The sequence below is a fragment of the Lemur catta genome, chromosome 19 (assembly GCF_020740605.2).
Source record: "Lemur catta isolate mLemCat1 chromosome 19, mLemCat1.pri, whole genome shotgun sequence".
Taxonomy (NCBI): domain Eukaryota; kingdom Metazoa; phylum Chordata; class Mammalia; order Primates; family Lemuridae; genus Lemur; species Lemur catta.
The window spans coordinates 15,922,853-15,941,439 of NC_059146.1; the positions used below are offsets into that span (position 1 = coordinate 15,922,853).

At 39.5% G+C, this 18,587-nt stretch overlaps 1 protein-coding gene across 1 annotated transcript in view; it reads right to left on the bottom strand.

Annotated features, from left to right (window-relative positions):
* Positions 1–2,960: 2,960 nt before the first annotated feature.
* The window catches only part of BTC (betacellulin), a 34,528-nt gene continuing 18,901 nt past the window's right edge, over positions 2,961–18,587 (bottom strand). Inside the window, exons 3-6 of the mRNA XM_045532823.1 lie at positions 12,856–12,973; positions 8,201–8,347; positions 6,216–6,329; positions 2,961–4,840 (exon numbers count right to left, since the gene is read on the bottom strand). Coding sequence (XP_045388779.1) covers positions 6,218–6,329; positions 8,201–8,347; positions 12,856–12,973 — 377 coding nt within the window. The 3' untranslated portion in view covers positions 2,961–4,840; positions 6,216–6,217. The remainder of the gene's footprint in view (positions 4,841–6,215; positions 6,330–8,200; positions 8,348–12,855; positions 12,974–18,587) is intronic.

An 18,587-nucleotide genomic window follows, 5' to 3' on the forward strand; every position in this document is an offset into this window, starting at 1 on the left:
CAGGGACTCACAGTGAGGGCAGACCTAGAATTGAATGATTTGTCTGAATAAAGATCCTATGCTCATAACATTTGCATTATAATAGTTCCAAAACAACTTCCCCCCCATCCCCATGGCATTTATGGAATGATCAAGGCGCTAGTTTGGTCAAGAGTTTAGATATCTTGAAGCCCCGTTGGAGGTAGGAGACAGAGGGGTGGTGGTACAGTACCCAAGACTAGATTATCTTTCCTTTGGGAGTGAAGTAAACAAAAACCAACCAGACAAACAACAAACACTGTGTAAGCGATTTTTTAGAATTGCTAGTTCTCGTTTATTGAGTCAACCAAGATATTCTTAAGGTGTTAAAAAAGAATGTGCTAGAAACAAGTTCATTTTAATTAGTATTTCAAAAATGGTTTTAAAGAGCAAGTCAGAGATGCAAGTTTTTCTCTCCCTTACTGAAACCCAGAACACTGCAAATCATTATCTAGCTTGGATCACGGAATTTCAAGATGTTTTATTATTCTGCATACATCTTACAAGAATATTTACACTTGCCGCAGCAGGCAACATTAAGGAGTTCTATAAATTTGTGAAGACTTTTGTTTGTTTCACTTCTTTTAAATAAACTGAAGAGGAAAAATAAAAAAAGAAGGTAACCTCTGCTGAACATTCTTTTTTATAATTTAAACTTGAGTAACAATAATAAAACATGAAAGGAAAAGCCCTTTATGACAACATGTTTGGTTAAAATTTCTTTTGGAATACAAGTGGTGACTATAATTGTGGATTAAATACCTTGAAATCCACATTTTGAAATTTTCCAGAAACAATCTTAGTAATTTATCTCTTAAAGATAATTGCTGGTATAGTTTTTGGAGTTATGTAGTTTCATAATATAGAACTTCAGGTTACTTCAAACACCAATAGCTGACAGATCCTGGGAAGAATGAGAACCTTATAGAAGTGCCAACTAGTTGTTGTTACAAGAAACAAATTCCTAGGATCCAATAACAATAGACTATTTGCACGTTATGTTCTGGCATCAACGCTCGGCTGCCAAAGATGATCACATGGGAACAGGTTCCTTTGCAGAAAAATGCTTTGAAGCATAAAGTGTTTTTTGAAGAAGAGCAGATGCCCAAATGTAACACCAATATTCATCAGGCATAGCAAAAAAAAAATGTATAAGCAAAAATTTTCATCTAAAAAACAGTTACACTTTTTTCTTTTGCTTTTGATAGTAATTATTAAAATACGTAAATTATCCAGGGTCAGGGGAACTCTGCTAAACCTATCATATACTGAGTTCTTCCATGAGTTCATCTTGAGGTTCATGCTCTGAGACAGTTGTTTAGGTTAAAAGTCTAATGACAATGTCCTCTGGATAACGTAACATTTGGGGTAAGTCTTGTTGTGAAAGATCATATCCACTAAAATATGATCTTTGTGAGGTCAGAGATTTTTTTTAACTGTTTTATGTAACTGGTATAGCCCTAGCACCTAAGGTACTTGGCACTTAGAAGGTACTTAATAAATGGTTTTGAATGAATGAGTGATAGCAATGCCCCAATATGTTTATGCTTTCATAACAAAGTATATGCAGAGTATCGTCAAATGAAGGTCTCATTAAGGCAACAGTCTTAAAGCCATGGGCACTAAAATACGTTCTTGACGTCCTTTACAAAATTTTGCTCAAACAGGGTCTTATCTAAATAGCAAGTCATTAGACCCAGAACATCTTACTCTACTCTCTAGGTAACTTGCCTACACCATGGGCAATGAAATAGAGTGCAAAATGGGAAAGGCTTAAATAACACTCTGCAGGAAAGAAATAAAAATCTCTCCCCCAACTCAGCCCATCACTTAATCGTCTTGCACCACTGGGACCAGGAACACCTGCCCTCACAGCTCACGTGCCACGTGCTCTCCCCAGCCCTGTCCAGGCACCTGGAACAAGCCGGGAAGCCCTTGATTCCTTCTTTTCACTTGATCCCTTGTAGCACCACCCACTGGTCCCTCCACTGCTGGAGCTTTCAGAAGAATTCTGTAGAATTTGTCAAGGACTTAAGAAATATTTGAGCTTACTGAGGATTTGGGACAGAGAGCTTTATTGCTCAGAGCCAGCCATCAGTCCACATGGTAATTTCGTCCAGGAGCATCCCCTGATTCTTACTAAGCTGGGCTGCCATACTCCTCTCTGTTCCCATAATATTGTGAGCTTCACTGGGGCACTAAATTGTATTGAAACTGTCAGTGAGTAGCTGATTCCTTACTGAACTCTAAGCTTCTTATGGGCCCATGCCATTCCTGCATCTGTCGCAGTAGGTAGCACAGTCCCTGAGATACAGTGGTGCTCAATCAATGCGTGCTGAACTCCCTGCTCCCTCTGCATGCTCCCGTGCATGGTTTTGAGAACACCTGTAACTAGGATTCACAGTCAGAAAACTGTCTCATCTCTGTATTTTGCTCAGCATTTGCTCAAAGCTTCTCTTTCTGTCTGCTGATCAGCTTCCTTTGATTTTGGGGTCCACATGAAGCAAAATATAACTGCCAATAGCTTCAAAAATGCACAGTTTTATACCTTAAGAACCCAAAGAAGACTGACTTCAGTTCAAGTTTCCGATTTCTCTGAGAATGCCTTCAATCAGCCCAATTTACTAAGTGCCCACCTTGGTCTAACCAAATGCAGTTGGAGGTGGAGTTAAAAATACAGCCCGGGTATTGGGCAGACAGTTCTATTCATGTCCACAGCACTTCCAAATGCTTTAGTTTCTAAAGAAAACACATGGTCAAATGCATTAATGGATAAGTTTGGTAAAGTATAAAGTGTTTAAAGGCAACAGTGTTCAAGTTTTTTTCTATTAATAATTCATGGTACCAATAGAAAATTCCCAAGTAAAAACATGTTTGTTTTAAAAATAAATTTATTTTATTACATCAAAATATTGATAGTTTACATAAACAAAGTCATTTAGTATATGCAAAACAATTATAAAATACATTTTTTTAAAAACTATGAAAATCTTTGAAATTCTCTCTTGATATCAGTCCCACCAAACTTCAAAAGCCATCATTAACATTTTAGGATTGAAGCCAAATTCCCAAGCCTGAATTGGCTTGAGGGATCCCATTGGCCAGCCAACCTCAGTTCAGGAAAGAAGAAACGTGTATATTATGGTTTTGTATTTGTAAAGGCTCTAATGGGCATTTGTTCTAAGCCTTTTTAGTATCAAAGAAGACTGAGGAAGAGAAAGGGCATGAATGAGCCAGAAGGAAACTTTTGAAAATAATGCATGGACAACATGAATCGGTTGGATGTAATCCTGTCTTAAGGATGACCATTAAGTCAGGGGAAAATATACGGATTTTGAAAATTATCAGTTTTTTAAGTTAGCTTTTATAGATAGGTGAACTATTTCTGTATTATATATAAGAACAGCCTCTGCCTCCCTCAAAACACTATGGATGCTAGAAGGAGATATAAAATGTCAGCTTTTGTCTGAATCTTCCACTTCACTTTGGCTACGGAATCTACATTGCAAAGTAACATTTGCAGAGATTCCAGAAAAGAAGTTACTTGGCTGACAGGCACAGAGTACAGCAATTTGAGGACATACTGCATTTATTTTTGTAAGTGACCCACCTAATCAATGTAGACAGTTCCATATTCTATGGCATTTTGGCTAAATGTAGATTTCACTTTTTCAGACTTAAAGCAGTCTTTATTAAATAAGCCATGGAGGGAAGGAGCATTTGGTAAGGTGGTCCCAGGTAACAGGTGCTATGATCATGGTGCTATGCACCACAATTTACCTGAGAACAATCATATGTGCTGTTGGGGAGAAGAACAAAAATGAGAAGATGGTCATAACCAGTCTCTGCCTGGCTCTCCCCTCCTTCCACTGACCATTACCCTGCACAAACCACCTTTTCCGGTGTTGTTATTTATACTTTATTGAGCATAAACACTTACCCAAGGCTTAAAGAATGTCAGCCATTTACTTTTCCATCTCTATTCATTTCCCTAGCTATAGGGCCCATGTGTTTGCTCCGATAATGTAATAATTTATTAATGTCACTGATAATTTATAAAGGAGCAAAGAAACACAATAAAAATCAATTCTACAGAAAGCATCATGGTAACAGCAACAAGGCCAGGACTCTGCATCCTGCGTTCCTGCAGGAAAATGGCCTTGACATCTCAAAATCATAGCGAAACACAGTTCATACAAAATCCTGGATTACATTATGGAGTTAGGTTGCGCCAACTCAGATTAACAAAAACGATGACTAAGGGCACAGACTTTGATTTGGATAAATCTCGATTCTAATTCCAGCCCCACCAAGTCCTAACTCTCTATATCTGGATTAGATTATTTGATTTCTTTGGCCCCGTTTCTATATCTGGGAAATGAGGATCATAATATGTATCCCACTGGTTGTTGAAAGGATTAAATGAAATAATGCATTTCAAACTCTTAGCACATGGTGAATGTTTGAGAAACAGTAGTTTTATTATTCATTCAATTCCAAAGGTCTAAACTCCTTCCCACTTTTCTTTTTTGTTGGACTAGGAATCCTGGTGACAAAACTTCAGTGGAAGTTTATTGAAATTCCCCTTCTTACTTTTGCTACCTCAACAGGTGTTTTTTTTTCCCCAGTTACTAAACAATAATAAAATTAATATTATTATTATTAAAAAACAATAATAACACAAATGGAAGTTACAAATAAAAAGTAAATACATTATTTAAAATTCATTTCTACGAGCTGTTTTCCTGAGACACGTTCTGTCCATTTTCAAATGAGCAAGGCATTTTGCAGGCTGCCGCCAACCTGGAGGTGCCTTTGTAGCCTGTAAGAATGAAGAATATGACAGCAGATCATTTAAAAGAAGTATAATATGAAATAATAATAATAATAAAATCCAGAGCCAGCATTTTCGTTTTCAATTCATTAGTGTTGTCCTCATAATAAGTTAGGAGAGCGTTATGATTTTTTGACAAGCATTTACAGTACCCCATTAGGTTGCTGGGATTTTCTGGGAAAGGGGAATCTTTGTACAGCTGAGAGAGCCACAGGAAGTCACTGCTCTCTCATGGTGGATGTACAAATAAGAAAACTTGTACCCTGATCGCTGCTGGCCTCGCCTATGACTTAAGAGAAACTGATCAAGGGTTGAAGCCAACTCTTTGGACAACGAGCAGGAAGAGAGAAATAATGTTTCCTTAAGTATGAGCCTCTGGTTTGACCACATGTGAAACCCACCATACCTCTGGACTGCCATTCATGTGATGTTGCCTTAGTTTGAAGGCAGTTTGAGTTGGATTTGATGGTATTGCAACCAAAACTATCCTGCTTGATTGGGCCAGTTATGCCCCATATTACGCCTTGGAACCTTTTTCTGCCCTGCTCTGTCTCTAGGGGTCTGATCACCAAAGATTGCATCACCAGGGTTCCATTGTCCTCTGGTTTCTGGTTGGGTCTAGCTAGCAGGAGACACCTGCTGAAGACCTGAAGGCAGGAAGAGACAGAGTTTGGGGTATTTTCTCCCATTTTCTCCCCCCATCCTTGATTAGGTGCTAGCAGGGGCTACTCCCTCCTGCCTGGGGAGCTCTCCCTTACCGCTCCACTGAGTGCTCAGGTAATGCCTACCCCTGGCCCTTCCAAGCACAGGAAGGGTAGCAGATTCCCACCATGGGCAGACTCAGGGACCCTCAACGTTCCTTATGGGTTCCCTTCAACCACCCCCCTTTCAGTCCCCTCGTCAAAATCTCTTTATTGAATCCTCTGAGAGGATTTGTGATTCCTGCTGGGATCCTGAAATATTAATAACATTTAAAGAGCTTAGACCAGTGCTTGACATATGGTAAATGCTCCATAAATGTAGTTATTGTTAAAACATTGCTATTGCCATTTTACTTCACTGTAAGATGACTAAGTTAAAATATCTCTTCTCTGTGCCCAAAAATAGGAAAGAAAAAATTATAAAATAACCACCACAACCACACAGAATCAAAATGTCTATCTCTGGGGTAGCATGCAGAAGAAAGAGATGAGAAAAATCTTTTATTTGGCTTCAGATTCTGTGAAAAACCATCAATTTATTTTTAGATGTCCTTGAACATAATCAAATTCCAATCGATGATTTATTAGGTACAAGTAAGCCCCATCTCACCACTTAAATGTCACCTGGATAGTTTCTCATCTACCAAGGTTATCCCACTTACCATTAAGCAATATTAGTTTCTTGAACGTCTTCATTTATAGGAGTTATTATATCTTTACCCAGAGTTTCCATTTCTTCTTCCTTTTTCCTTCTTTTACGACATTTCTGACGCGGACTTAGAAAACAATGGGTTAGAAATTAGTATGGGCCTGTTAGTTCATGTGAATACAAAATTATTCATCAAGAAAGTCTATAATTTTATGCTGTTAAAAATGCGTAGCTCCTTTTTTTTTTCTTAAACATTTTGTGTTCTCTTTTAACCCATCTCTTTCTCTAGGCTCAAATAATAGCTACAATAATCAACAGCATGGGTAGAATTTAGTTATCTAAATAGAAACACCTGATCATTGAAGGAACTTCGTTAGCACAAGAAAATGTTTCAGGCCAAGTCATTTTACAAAAAGATGGATGAGTATTATTTAGTGTGCAAACAAAGCATAGTATAAATTGGAAACCGGCATAAGAAAACCAAGAAAGTGATGGTAGCCACTAGATATATTAAGTAAGCTTCTAGATACATTAATTAAGAAATGCATTAGATATTCTGGATGACAGCCCAGTTTTCTTAAAGTGCAGTTCAAAGTTAACGTAACAAAATGGGTCATTTCCCAGCTTTGCCCAGCTGATCCTCTGCCCCAGATCTGACATTATAAATATTCCTTCCTACCAAAAAGTAGGCAAAATAAAAAATATCTTTCAATTTTAATGCTAGAAGGAATCCTACAGATTATCTGGTTTAATACTCTTGTTTCACAAATAATAAAATGAAAGTTTAAAGACGTTATAGAAGCATGTTCAGGTTTTCAAAGATACAGAACGGCAGAGCTGGGACAAAAATTGAAGAATCCCTCTGTGCTAGTGTTTTTCTCCCTAACACCACATTGTTAAAACAGAGAATCAAGAGTCACCTTCTTTTGGTGTGGACCCCAGGGCAGAAGTAGATGCAGAAGTTTAGGAAGCTGGGCAAGCCTTTCAAGACAAGAAGATAGTACTTTAATAAAATACACCTTTAGCATACCAAGTGGTAGTCCTGCTCTGACAAAAAAAAAAAATTTTTTGGCCGATTTTCAAAAGAAACTAACTTAATTAGAACTGTACCAAGACATTATGCCTCAGAAAAAAAGCAAGATATTTCTTGATTTCCAAAATTGGGGTCTATAATGAAAAGTAAAAGATACGAAAACCAGTGTGATCATAGTTTGCACATAAACTTTATTATTTTAGCGTGACCAAGCAAAACAAAAGTTTTTGTTTATTTCTATCCTTCAACATCATTTTGTCACAGTAAACTTTTAGAAAATAAAAGTCTCATGTAGTCTATTAACAAACTCAAAATAGAATTGACTTTAGAACTAAATGATTGCCTTTCTATAACTAGATTTATACAAATTCTGTTCTAAATTATAATTGTGTTTAGTGGAATGATAAAATCATGTGTTACATGTTTTATTATAAATACTTCAATGTCAATGATGGCAAAGCCCAAAAAGTATTAATAGATTTATTTATTTATTTTATTTTTTATTTTTATTTTATTTTTTTGAGACAGAGTCTTACTCTGTTGCCTGGGCTAGAGTACCGTGGTGTCAGCCTAGCTCACAGCAACCTCAAACTCCTGGGCTCAAGCGATCCTCCTGCCTCAGCCTCCCGAGTAGCTGGGACTACAGGCATGCACCACCATGCCCGGCTAATTTTTTCTATATATATTTTTAGCTGTCCATCTAATTTCTTTCTATTTTTAGTAGAGACAGGGTCTTGCTCTTGCTCAGGCTGGTCTCGAACTCCTGACCTCAAGCAATCCTCCCACCTTGGCCTCCCAGAGTGCTAGGATTACAGGTGTGAGCCACCACACCCAGCCAATAGATTTATTTAAATCAAAGCAAGAGAGAAAGCCTAGACAGAAAGGAAAAAAGAAGAAAGGAAAGAAAATAATGAGCAAGAGACAATTTATTAGATTTATTTAAAATTAAGTTTAAAAATACTTACTGACAGCACAGGCAGACACTGACAACCACGATGATAAAAATTACCATAACTACCATCAAACAAATCACCAAAGTCTGTCTTCTGTCTCCTCTTTGGTAAAACAAGTCAACTCTCTCACACCTTGCCCCAGTGTAGCCGTCGTCACAGCTATAAAAATAAAACAAGAACAGGGCAATGAAGTAAAAAAAAAAAAAAAAAATGCAAGGCTTTTAACAATCTCTACTTCCTTTTTGAAGAAATTAACATTGTTTTCATTACTTGAAATCAATATAGATAACACCACTTTGTTCATGAGTAATTTTACTGCCTTTGCTTTGCTGAAAACCTGTCATCCCTTGAACGTTATCAATATGTCTGATATAAATACACAAGAATGATGCCAATTTACTACAACTTATTTTAAAATTTTGGACCCTGAGTTTAAAACGGAGGGGATGCTAAAATTCCCTCCACAGGATTCCCGGTGCTTAAAGGCCTCCATGAGGAATTTAAAAATCCCCAGGATTTCCCATGTCATGGTAGGATAATGTGAACAATTTCGATGTGGGCAAGCTCTCTTATAAATTACATAAAAATTACATTGTTTTATGTGATCAAACATGGCAATGTATGTGAAAGTTCATAGCCTAGTGTCCAACCCGTAAAAGGCTCCGTAAATGTTATTTCTACAGAATCTGTCTGTCTGTCTGTCTCTCAGTAAATTCTCCCCATCTGTTCTAGTTTTACTGCTTGCAGAGGGGGTACAGTAGGGTGGGGCGTGGGGGGGGTCACACATTAGGTAACACTCTGCTATGACTCTTGTATCTGCCACCTACCTACCCAACCTCCCCCAAACACAGTAGGTCTCTTCCCCTCCTGTTCCTTTCTGATTCCTAAAGCTGTCCCTCTACTCTCCTCTAAATGGTCTCCCTTTTCCCCATGGTCCTCTTCAAGTAGAAAGCAACAAGCTCTGTGGGTGAAGCTATCATCTCCCTCCTTCTGTCAATTCTCTCTCAATATGGTTTTAGGATACGCCTCAGCTCCACGGATGGCCTGTATCTCTGAGGTTACGGTCGTTTGACCAAGCTGGGACTGGTCTGAGCCACATACCATGAGCTCAGTGATTTCAGGACTACCTATCGAATTCTCTGAATTGTGTCAGAAGTTTAAAAGGCATGTAAAAAGTTTGAGGACTTTTTAATCCAGATTACCTGTTTAATGGTATTAATAATTTTTTTCTCTTTATTGTCCTCAGAAGAATTCAAAACACAAGGAGATACTGGTCATATACATAATCGTGGAAACATCAAAAAGATGAAATTCTGCTCCTCGAAAAGATTTCTGGGCGACCCCATTTTTCTTTAAGGAAGGATTTACTGCCAGGCTGTTTTATAGTTTATGCCCGACAAGAGGCAAGTCAATTACTTCCCACAAAGCCTGCATTTTTCAACTAAGGAGGTCCCCTAATGCCAATATTGTAGCTAATACAAGGCTTCAAAAGACAACAAACAAAAAGCAAGTTAGTAACAACTATCCACCAAGGTGAGGCACAAGGCAAGCAACGTGGAAATGACACCTAATGACATCTACGGTAAAAAGAACCCCAGGATGAAAAGAGAATACCTCCCACAAGAGAGCTAGTTTCTTCATTCCAAGGCCAAAATAACAGGAAGAGAGCTCAGAAATATCTTGAAATAGCAAAAATCTGTGGCACATAGGACTGAAACTGGAGTGGGGAGAGGATCCCTTTTAATCGCATATATGGGAGGGAGATTTTTTAAAGAGTGTTTATAAGGTCGTAATTACATCTTACAAAAGTGTTCTCTTCCAATTAGCTTAAATATTTCTCTAACAAATTTACTAAATATGGCATTTTTAAACAATAGCTTGACCTATAAAATGCATGGCCATTATATGCTGCTCTTTTAGAATGTTTTTCTAATTATAAGCTCTGGGTTCAGTAACTTAACAATGCTTTAATTGAATTTCTCAGCGAGCAGTATTTCCTGCAAGTTGTAACCCAACAAAGCCATGCTCGAAGGTCAAACCATAGCATAGCTGGTGATAGAGGCTCACGTGTTGTCTAGCTCTTCAGCAAACCAATAACATATCAGCAGATGGTCATTTTCAGTGACTGTATCTCCCATAAGGAGAGGAGGAGGCAGAGGGAGAAAGATTCTAACAATTGTTTACTAAATGGTGAATAAATGGGTTTTATTTAATAAGCATCATATAAAATAAAATTTAAAAACAAAAGTAATTTTTAAAGGTGTTCATGACCCTTGAAGACACTCTAAAATCAGGCACTGGGGTCACTTTTCTGAAATAACCACAGACACTGTTCCAGGAGATTTATAAGTTATTAACTCGATCATTATAAGAACCTTTGAGGCAGGTGTTATTTAATAGATGAAGAAACAAACTGAGGCACAGAGAAGTTACTTGACTGGGGCTGGAATTCAAACACAGGCAGTCTGGCCCCCAAGTTCATGCTCTTTCAGAGCATATAAATAAATTGCGATGCATGTAAAAATAAAAATTATGTATCTGAAAACAAATTATCCCTAGTCCAAGAAAATACTGAGAAGACTAATAGGGGATTTGAATTATTTGAAACACACTGGTTTTTCACACAAAAACAGGAGTCCGTGAACCCCTGTGATCCCAAGCAAAAGGAGATATTCCTGGTTCCTCAAGATGGCATTGTCACCAATGGCAAAACAATTTTGCCTGAGGCCGCACTACACTAAGCCACCTATAAGGTCAGTCCTAGTTTGAATATCTACCACTCATCTCAATAGTGCTAGTATGACACACTTACTCTGTGCTGGGTACCTAAGTGTTTTTGCATTTATTATTTTGCTTAATCTTTAATGCTTGAGAGGAAAGTATTATGACTCCCTTTTTTTAGATGTTAAAACTGAGGCTCAGGATAAGTAACTGACCCGTTATTAACACTGCTTATAATTGGTAAAAACAAAATTCTACCTTAGTTCTATCTGACTCCAAAATCTATTGCCCTAACTCCCATGATCACCTGATTCCCATTTTTTCGGTATCATTCCACTACTAAGAAGCTGTCCCTGGTTCAGATTAAGACCTTGGTTTTGAAATTTAATAGAGCATTTAGATGGACTATAATAGGGGCGCTTATTCATTCATTCCTCAGTCATTTCTTGCACACCTAGTAAATTCTAGGTGCCGTGTTTGGCACTGGAACACAAACATAAATAAACTATCAGCCTTGCCTTCTAGGAGCTCACAGTCACAGAAGCACAGTCATGAAACCAACATTTATGCTCCAGTGGATAAGAGCGTTCATAGACATGTGACTAGATGGCAGGAGAAGGACATCTAACTCAGACCTGGGTGCGCGCCTCAGATGGAAGAAGTCAGTGAAGGGACCCAGGAGGAGCTGATGTGTGCGGTGCCTCTTAAAACCATCAGCAGGAATAAGCTTCCAGCTATGAGAAGAGCTTCTATAATGAACCATGAAAAGGAACATAGGATTTTAGCGAGACATTTGGGAATACAAATACAGTGAGAGCCATGGCTAGAAAGTTAAGCCAGGATCAGAAACTCTATGGAGGCCAAAAAAATTAATTTTAACCTCAAACTGAAGGGGACGAGCTGTGTGCTGATCTTAAGGCAAATAGATTACACACTGCGGTTTTCATTTTAGAAGGCAGCAGTATTGAAGAACAATAGATCTGCAGATATAGGGACCAGTGGGAAAAAATGTACTACCGGGTTAAAGAACATTAATATTTTTAAAATTAAATATATGCTCCCAAGCCAGTGAGCAATTAAATGAATTAAAAAAAATAAAATCAGCTCTACCCTTCCCAACCCCCCCACACACATTCCTTATTTTTTTTACATTAGCAATTCTTATCCCCCTAAGTATTATTCATGCATATTTCTTTTTTAAATTAAATTTAATTCTAATTAAATTTGGAAAAAGTTCACGACTTAAAGTTTCCACAAAATCAGAGTTTGGAATCGCTGTTCTGAAATGCTTACAAAAACATAAATGTGTACTGGTCAGAAGAACACAAGCCTTCTGGGAACTTCAGGTCAAAATGGTACTTAAAGCATCCCCTTGCTCTTAAGCACTTAAGAGGTACATCTCTTTAGAGAAAATGGATATTAAAAAGGTGCAAAAAGCCTTGCGTGTGCCTGAGTAAAATTAAACTTGGACTCTTAACTACAAAGCGTTGGAAAGAGAACTTTTCTCCCAATTCCCCCACTGTACCAAGCAGGCTGTGCTAATCTCTGTTTATAAATAAGATCACTTCCCTGCACTTAACTGACACCTGCCAAAGGGACTGGCTCTCTGGCAGGAATTCCTTCATCTGTACATTCACTGCGAACCACCTAACCCCGGCCAGGAGAATTCCTTTCCGTGCGAACCACCCAGGGAGGTTATTCGAGCTGAAAAGCATCCTCCATGCTGGACAAAGTCGGCTTTGCTTGCGCAAGGAGGCCGAGGACACTGCCCCCAGCCTGGACGTGGATCCGGACTCTCACATGCTCGGATTTCAGGAGGAAAGTGTGCGTCACTTTGTCCGCGAGCGGTTGCAGAGCTGCGTCTGCACAGATGCGCGGTTAGCTCAGACTTTCCAGGCCCGGCTCTGCACCCCCCTCTGCCGCCGGGCTCGGGGGGCTCCACTTACACGCAGGAGGCCGTCCGCTCCGCCACCACGAAACGGCACTTCCCTTTGATGCAGTAGTGCTTGTACTGCCTGGGGCACCGAGAAAAGTGGCCTTTCCGCTTTGGTGGTGTGGTGGCAGCTGGAAAATGAGAAGTTGGACACATCAACGCGCTTTCAATACGCATCGGCAGACAGAATCATATGCCTATCTCGCTGCCAGTTTTTCCTGGAGAATATACTCCGATCTCTCATTTTTCCTTTCCTCCACCCTGGGGTTAAAAAAAAAAAAAAAATCAGACATTTGTGGCCCCAAAATAGCTCTAGAGATTGGGTGATGGGAATTGTGGTGGGAGTGTTTCATGCTTTACTTAAGATTTGTAGCCGACATAAAAATTTCAGCAACTTTTATGTCACTTAAAGAGTAAACCGTAGCTATGATAAGAGAGAAGGCTTTTCATTCCAGGAAGGTTATCAGAGTCACGCTAGGGAAGGGAAGGTTTTTTTTTTTGGTTTTTGATTTCCATTGTTGTTGTTGTTTAACTTAAACACTTACATAACATTTACAGAGTGCTAGATGCTGGTCTGTTTGCTTTTCATATATTATCTCATTTAATGCTCATAACAGGCTTTGAGGTAACCACCATTCTAATATCCAGTTTATGGATAAGCAAAGCACTACATATGGAAGTTAAGTCACCTTTCAAGATCACACAGCTAGGAAGTGGCAGAACTGGGACTCAAACCCAGATGATCTGCCCCCGAGTCCAAGCTCTTGAAGGCCACGCTCTGGCATTCTGTCGAGCCAGCTGTTCAGCAGGTGCTTGTCATCTACTCTCAGCCTGGTGCATCCAGAAGTCATGCTTGCCTCAGTGGGAAATTGTGCCTTTCTTTTGCCCCATGGATGCTTTCTCTTGCTTTACAGGAGGAAAATACTAGAAGTGTCCTGTCCTGGATTCCAATCCTGAACTGACTTTCTTGTCTTCTTACCTTTTCAGAGCCTTGATTGCCTGATTTTTAACTAAGGACAGTAATATATAACGATTTCCCCATCAAGCCCATGTAAAAAGTTTTAATAAATAACGATTGTCAAAAGACAACTACACAAATACTAACTAGCTGTTTCATCTGTTGATTTACAACTGACATATGTCCACACCCAGAGAAAACAACTAACCAGCCAGCTCCAGCCCAGGGTCAAACTTTCCATGTTCATGGTATAACCAACAGCTTGCGGGATTCCAACACTCGTGCAGCCAGGATGACCATATGGTGTTTTCTGCAGAAGGGCATTTCACACCAGGTTTGGGGTGGCACCTGGCATCCTAATCACATCAAATAGTCCTTTTATTAATAGTGATGACTACTAAGCTTCCTAATTAATATTATGAAATACGTGCTTATAATTGCTCAGGGCCACCGGAGAGAGGAATCCCACAGTATTTGGGATGATCTATACACTGCAAATTCCTGTGATGCCAGGTCACCGTGCAGACTTTCAGGGCATGGTAGAATGTTACTTAGGGACTGGCTGACCTGGTTTTTGGTTGGTGACATGATTACCACCCTTGCTGACTGCTCATATTACATGCCAGGTATTTGTTCCCATGCATGCCACTCAATGGGACTCTTGTCAGAAGGATTGAAACTTTTCCCAGAAATAACTGCGAAGTGTGTCAAAGACAAAGATCTGCGTATTTTGACAAATAAATTAAGTCAGCTCCCATTTGTCGAGTGTTTTCTATTCCCAGAGCCCTGTAGGGAGACACTGGAAAGCGTCAACGAAATAAAGAATACCCTATCTAACTATCTAAATTGGTGTAATAGAACCAATTTAAAACAATAATAAGCAAGCAGCCCGTAAAAACAACCATAGTAACCAGATAACAGTTGTAGTACACTGGAAACAGTGGAAAGAACACCGGATTAGGAAGAAGAAAATTTGTGTTTAGTTTTCAGCTTTGCCTTTCAGTTTTCAGCTGCAGGAGCCTGGCAAGCTCATTAAGCTATCTGAACCTTAGTTTCCTTATCTGCAAACTGAAGATGATAACATCTACCTTGAAGGGCTATTAAGACGTGCAAATAAAATATATATGTGGAAGTTTTTAGCAGAGTTCCTGGGATAGTCAAGTTCGCAGTAAATGGGTTGATTCTAGAACTTTCAAAATCTTGGCAATCCTAAAACAATCTTGTTTAAGCATGAAGAATGCTTACCTAATCAAAGAAAAATTTCTGGAAAATGCAGATTTTAGGAGGAGGTGAGAAAGCCGTTAAGTTATGGAGAATGTCGAGAATAAGGGCACCAAGTCAGGAATATGCAGGTCTAATGCAGGGGTGGGAGGCGGATTCAACTGAAATGGAAGGGTCATGGAGGAGGTAGTCGAGGATGGCTGTGAATGGAAGTTAGGAACCTCCAAGGTTAGTAGGCTGAAGTGTTTACACCTGAAATACAAGGCAAGCGAGAACTGAAGATGGTTCTTACAGATGACATTAAATGGTATGTATGAAAATACCTTAAACTATAAAGTGTTCTATCAACGTATTAGATAGGAGAGTACAGACTGAATTAGAACAGGAAGATGCCACGAGAATGAGAAAACCAGGGCATGCCTGAGCCATGCAGACACGCGTGACGTGGGCCTGGGCCAGGGAATGGAGGGCAAGGATATGAATTCAGGAGGCAGCAAGACTTAATGACAGATCTGGCAGGAGCCAGAAAGGCCTTTCCTGCTTTGCAAAACATACCTGCCTTTGAATGTAAGTCATTTGGCTACGTATCCTAAACTTTACCAATTCCTCTAGCTGCTGTGCCCCTTTAAATGTCCCCAGATTTTTAATAAACAACGTACAGAGTATGATACCAAAAAGCAATTAAGCAGCAGCTGCTGGAAGCAGTGAGTGGATCAGCCTCAGTTCATCCGAGCAGCACAAATCCATGCCAGGGAAACGGTTGCCAGGTCCCATTTTGATGGCTTGCAGGGCTCCCTCCTTTGCCAAGTAGGCATGCTCTTAAGTATTCCCAGCATTATTTAGGTTTAAAAACCTTTCCACGCAACCACGCAGAAAATGTCCAGTGATTTCTCTATGGAACTTTAAAATCTGAATGAGAAATAAATCACACAGACTGCCACCGAAAAGGAAAAACAGATGGGATTGTTTCTTCCTCTCTCATGGAAATGAGAAAGCTTATCAGCATTCTCTCTTTAGAACTGCACCGGCTCCTTTTCATCCAGTATTCATCAACGTCACGTCATCTGAAAACCGAACAACTGTGAAACCTCACATTTTCTGCCTGTCAGGAGACCAGATGATATAGAGCAAGCGAGGGCAAAATTCACCCTTCCATTCCGGAGATGTTTATCGAGAAGAAGGAAAAGTTAACTGTGTGACAAAGAATGATCAGGTTCCAAGGGTTGTGTTTCTCTGCTGAGAAGTGAATGACATAGTCCTGAAAATGTAGCAACCGGGAAGATTTCCCTGATCCTGGGAGTGGGAGTGGAAGAACTTAATTGATCTTTTTCTCCCACCTTACCCTTTTCCAACCCACAATTCCCAAAACCAAAGCAAATTTCCTGGGAATGAGCCTGTCCCATATTATGTGACTGGGGAACTACACCCACTTGTGGGCCAGGCCACAACACAGTCTCACAAGTGGATCACAAGTGGGTGGGCACCACAGGTAACAGATCTCAATCTCTTCACAGGACACTATATTCCAAAAACTCTAAAAGCCAATTAAGTGAGAAACCATTAGAGTTAGTGCAGGTCAGTGTATGTAAAAAGCCCATTCTTTTTTTTTTTTTTGAGACAGAGTCTCGCTTTGTTGCGCAGGCTAGAGTGAGTGCCGTGGCGTCAGCCTAGCTCACAGCAACCTCAGACTCCTGGGCTTAAGCGATCCTCCTGCCTCAGCCTCCCGAGTAGCTGGGACTACAGACATGTGCCACTATGCCCAGCTAATTTTTTCTATATATATTTTTAGCTGGCCATATAATTTCTTTCTATTTTTAGTAGAGACGGGGTCTCACTCTTGCTCAGGCTGGTCTCGAACTCCTGACCTCGAGTGATCCTCCCACCTCGGCCTCCCAGAGTGCTAGGATTACAGGCGTGAGCCACCGGGCCCAGCCTGTAAAAAGCCAATTCTAAGAGTTTGCAAAAGGAATCGAAAGCAAGGACATCTTTCTTAGATCATATGGGCAATTAGATGAGAAGTGGGCATCCAACTTGGGTCAGGAGGATAATTAGATGAGATGTAACAGATTCCCTCCGGCTAAGCCAAATGGAGAAAGACAACAGACACCTAAAGGATTTAGTTTCAATATGGGCTTTTCCTCAATTTGATGAATGCTTTGATTAAACAAAGCATGGTTGCTTAGTCTTTATCTATTAACATATGATTCCAATTCTCAAGACAAAAGAGGCTTTGTGATGCCTTTGTGAGTAAAACTCCTCAGAATGGATATATTAGGCTTATTTTTCACTTATTAACTTGCACTTATTAACGTAATAACTTTCACTTATTTAACAGTGCCCGTTATGAATCTAATGATTTTGTAAATGACATTAATATCAGCAACTCTATTCCGAAGTCAGCTTTAAGGGCCATCAATACTGCAATTATTATTACAGTGTCTTTTTATAATACTTATTACAATGGGTATAACCTCACAGCCCCTTAGTTATACATGGTTAAATCTCTACGTAACAGATTTAAAGGAGAATGCTAAATAGTGAAATAGATGTCCCACAGGTGTTAACAAGGAGAGAGAGGAAGGAAAACAAATAAACATAAACTCATCCTCCCACACAGATAACTGACCTAAAAAAGGAATAACTAGTGCACACAAGAGAGCGTCAGTGGTCACAGTAGAGTTTGGAGAAAAGTTTCTTCCTCATTTATAAAGTGGAGCCTCAGGCTTTATGATTCTATTCCTTGGATTCTAGACCTCTTCCCAATACAGGTTTCCTCAATACAACTTTCTTAAGCCAAAATGTAAGGAAGAAAGTTTTATATTTTTAAAGTTAATTTTTCTTCTTATCTTACCGGCTGTCTTGCTGACTCAGGGAAATGTAAATTCACAGTGCCCTTGAAATAAAAATTTGGAAATGTATTATAATTGAGGATTCCCATTTGTCTTACCTCCAGTGACATTTGCTCTAGAAAAGTGAAAGGGGAAGTTGCATCTCACAGATGTACTTGTTGAAACTTTCTGAGCTACTAGGATTTACTTATATCTGGGTGGGGGCGGACGCCTTTTAACTAGGGGGGCCCTGCCAACCATTTCTGAGCTTACAGGAGTGGGCCTTCACTCAGAGCTGCGGTTTTTAATTCTATCCTTTTAAAGGAAAGAAAAAGAATCAATGTTACACTGTAAGCATATTTGAATGTGTTTGAAATTTTTCAAGGCTGGCTGGGGGCCAACAAAGATGAATGGACAGGAAGAAAACTTTTATTTCTTTTTGATTTTCAAGAAAGCATGCTGTAGAATCCTTATGTGAATGATGCCTGCTTTGCTAATTCTCCTTGGCTGGTTCTTCCTCATCTTTCTCAACCTCTAAAATTCTGCAATGCATCACGGCTCGATGCTTTCTCATCTATTCTCCTCTCTACACTTTTTCCCCAGGTGATCTCCTCAAGTCTCCTGTCTCTAAACACATAATTTTAAGCAGTTTAGCATGGTGATTAACAACACACACTAGAGATGTTCTCTCCAAATTCATGTCTCACTATTCCGCTTGCTGTGTGACCTTAAACAAAT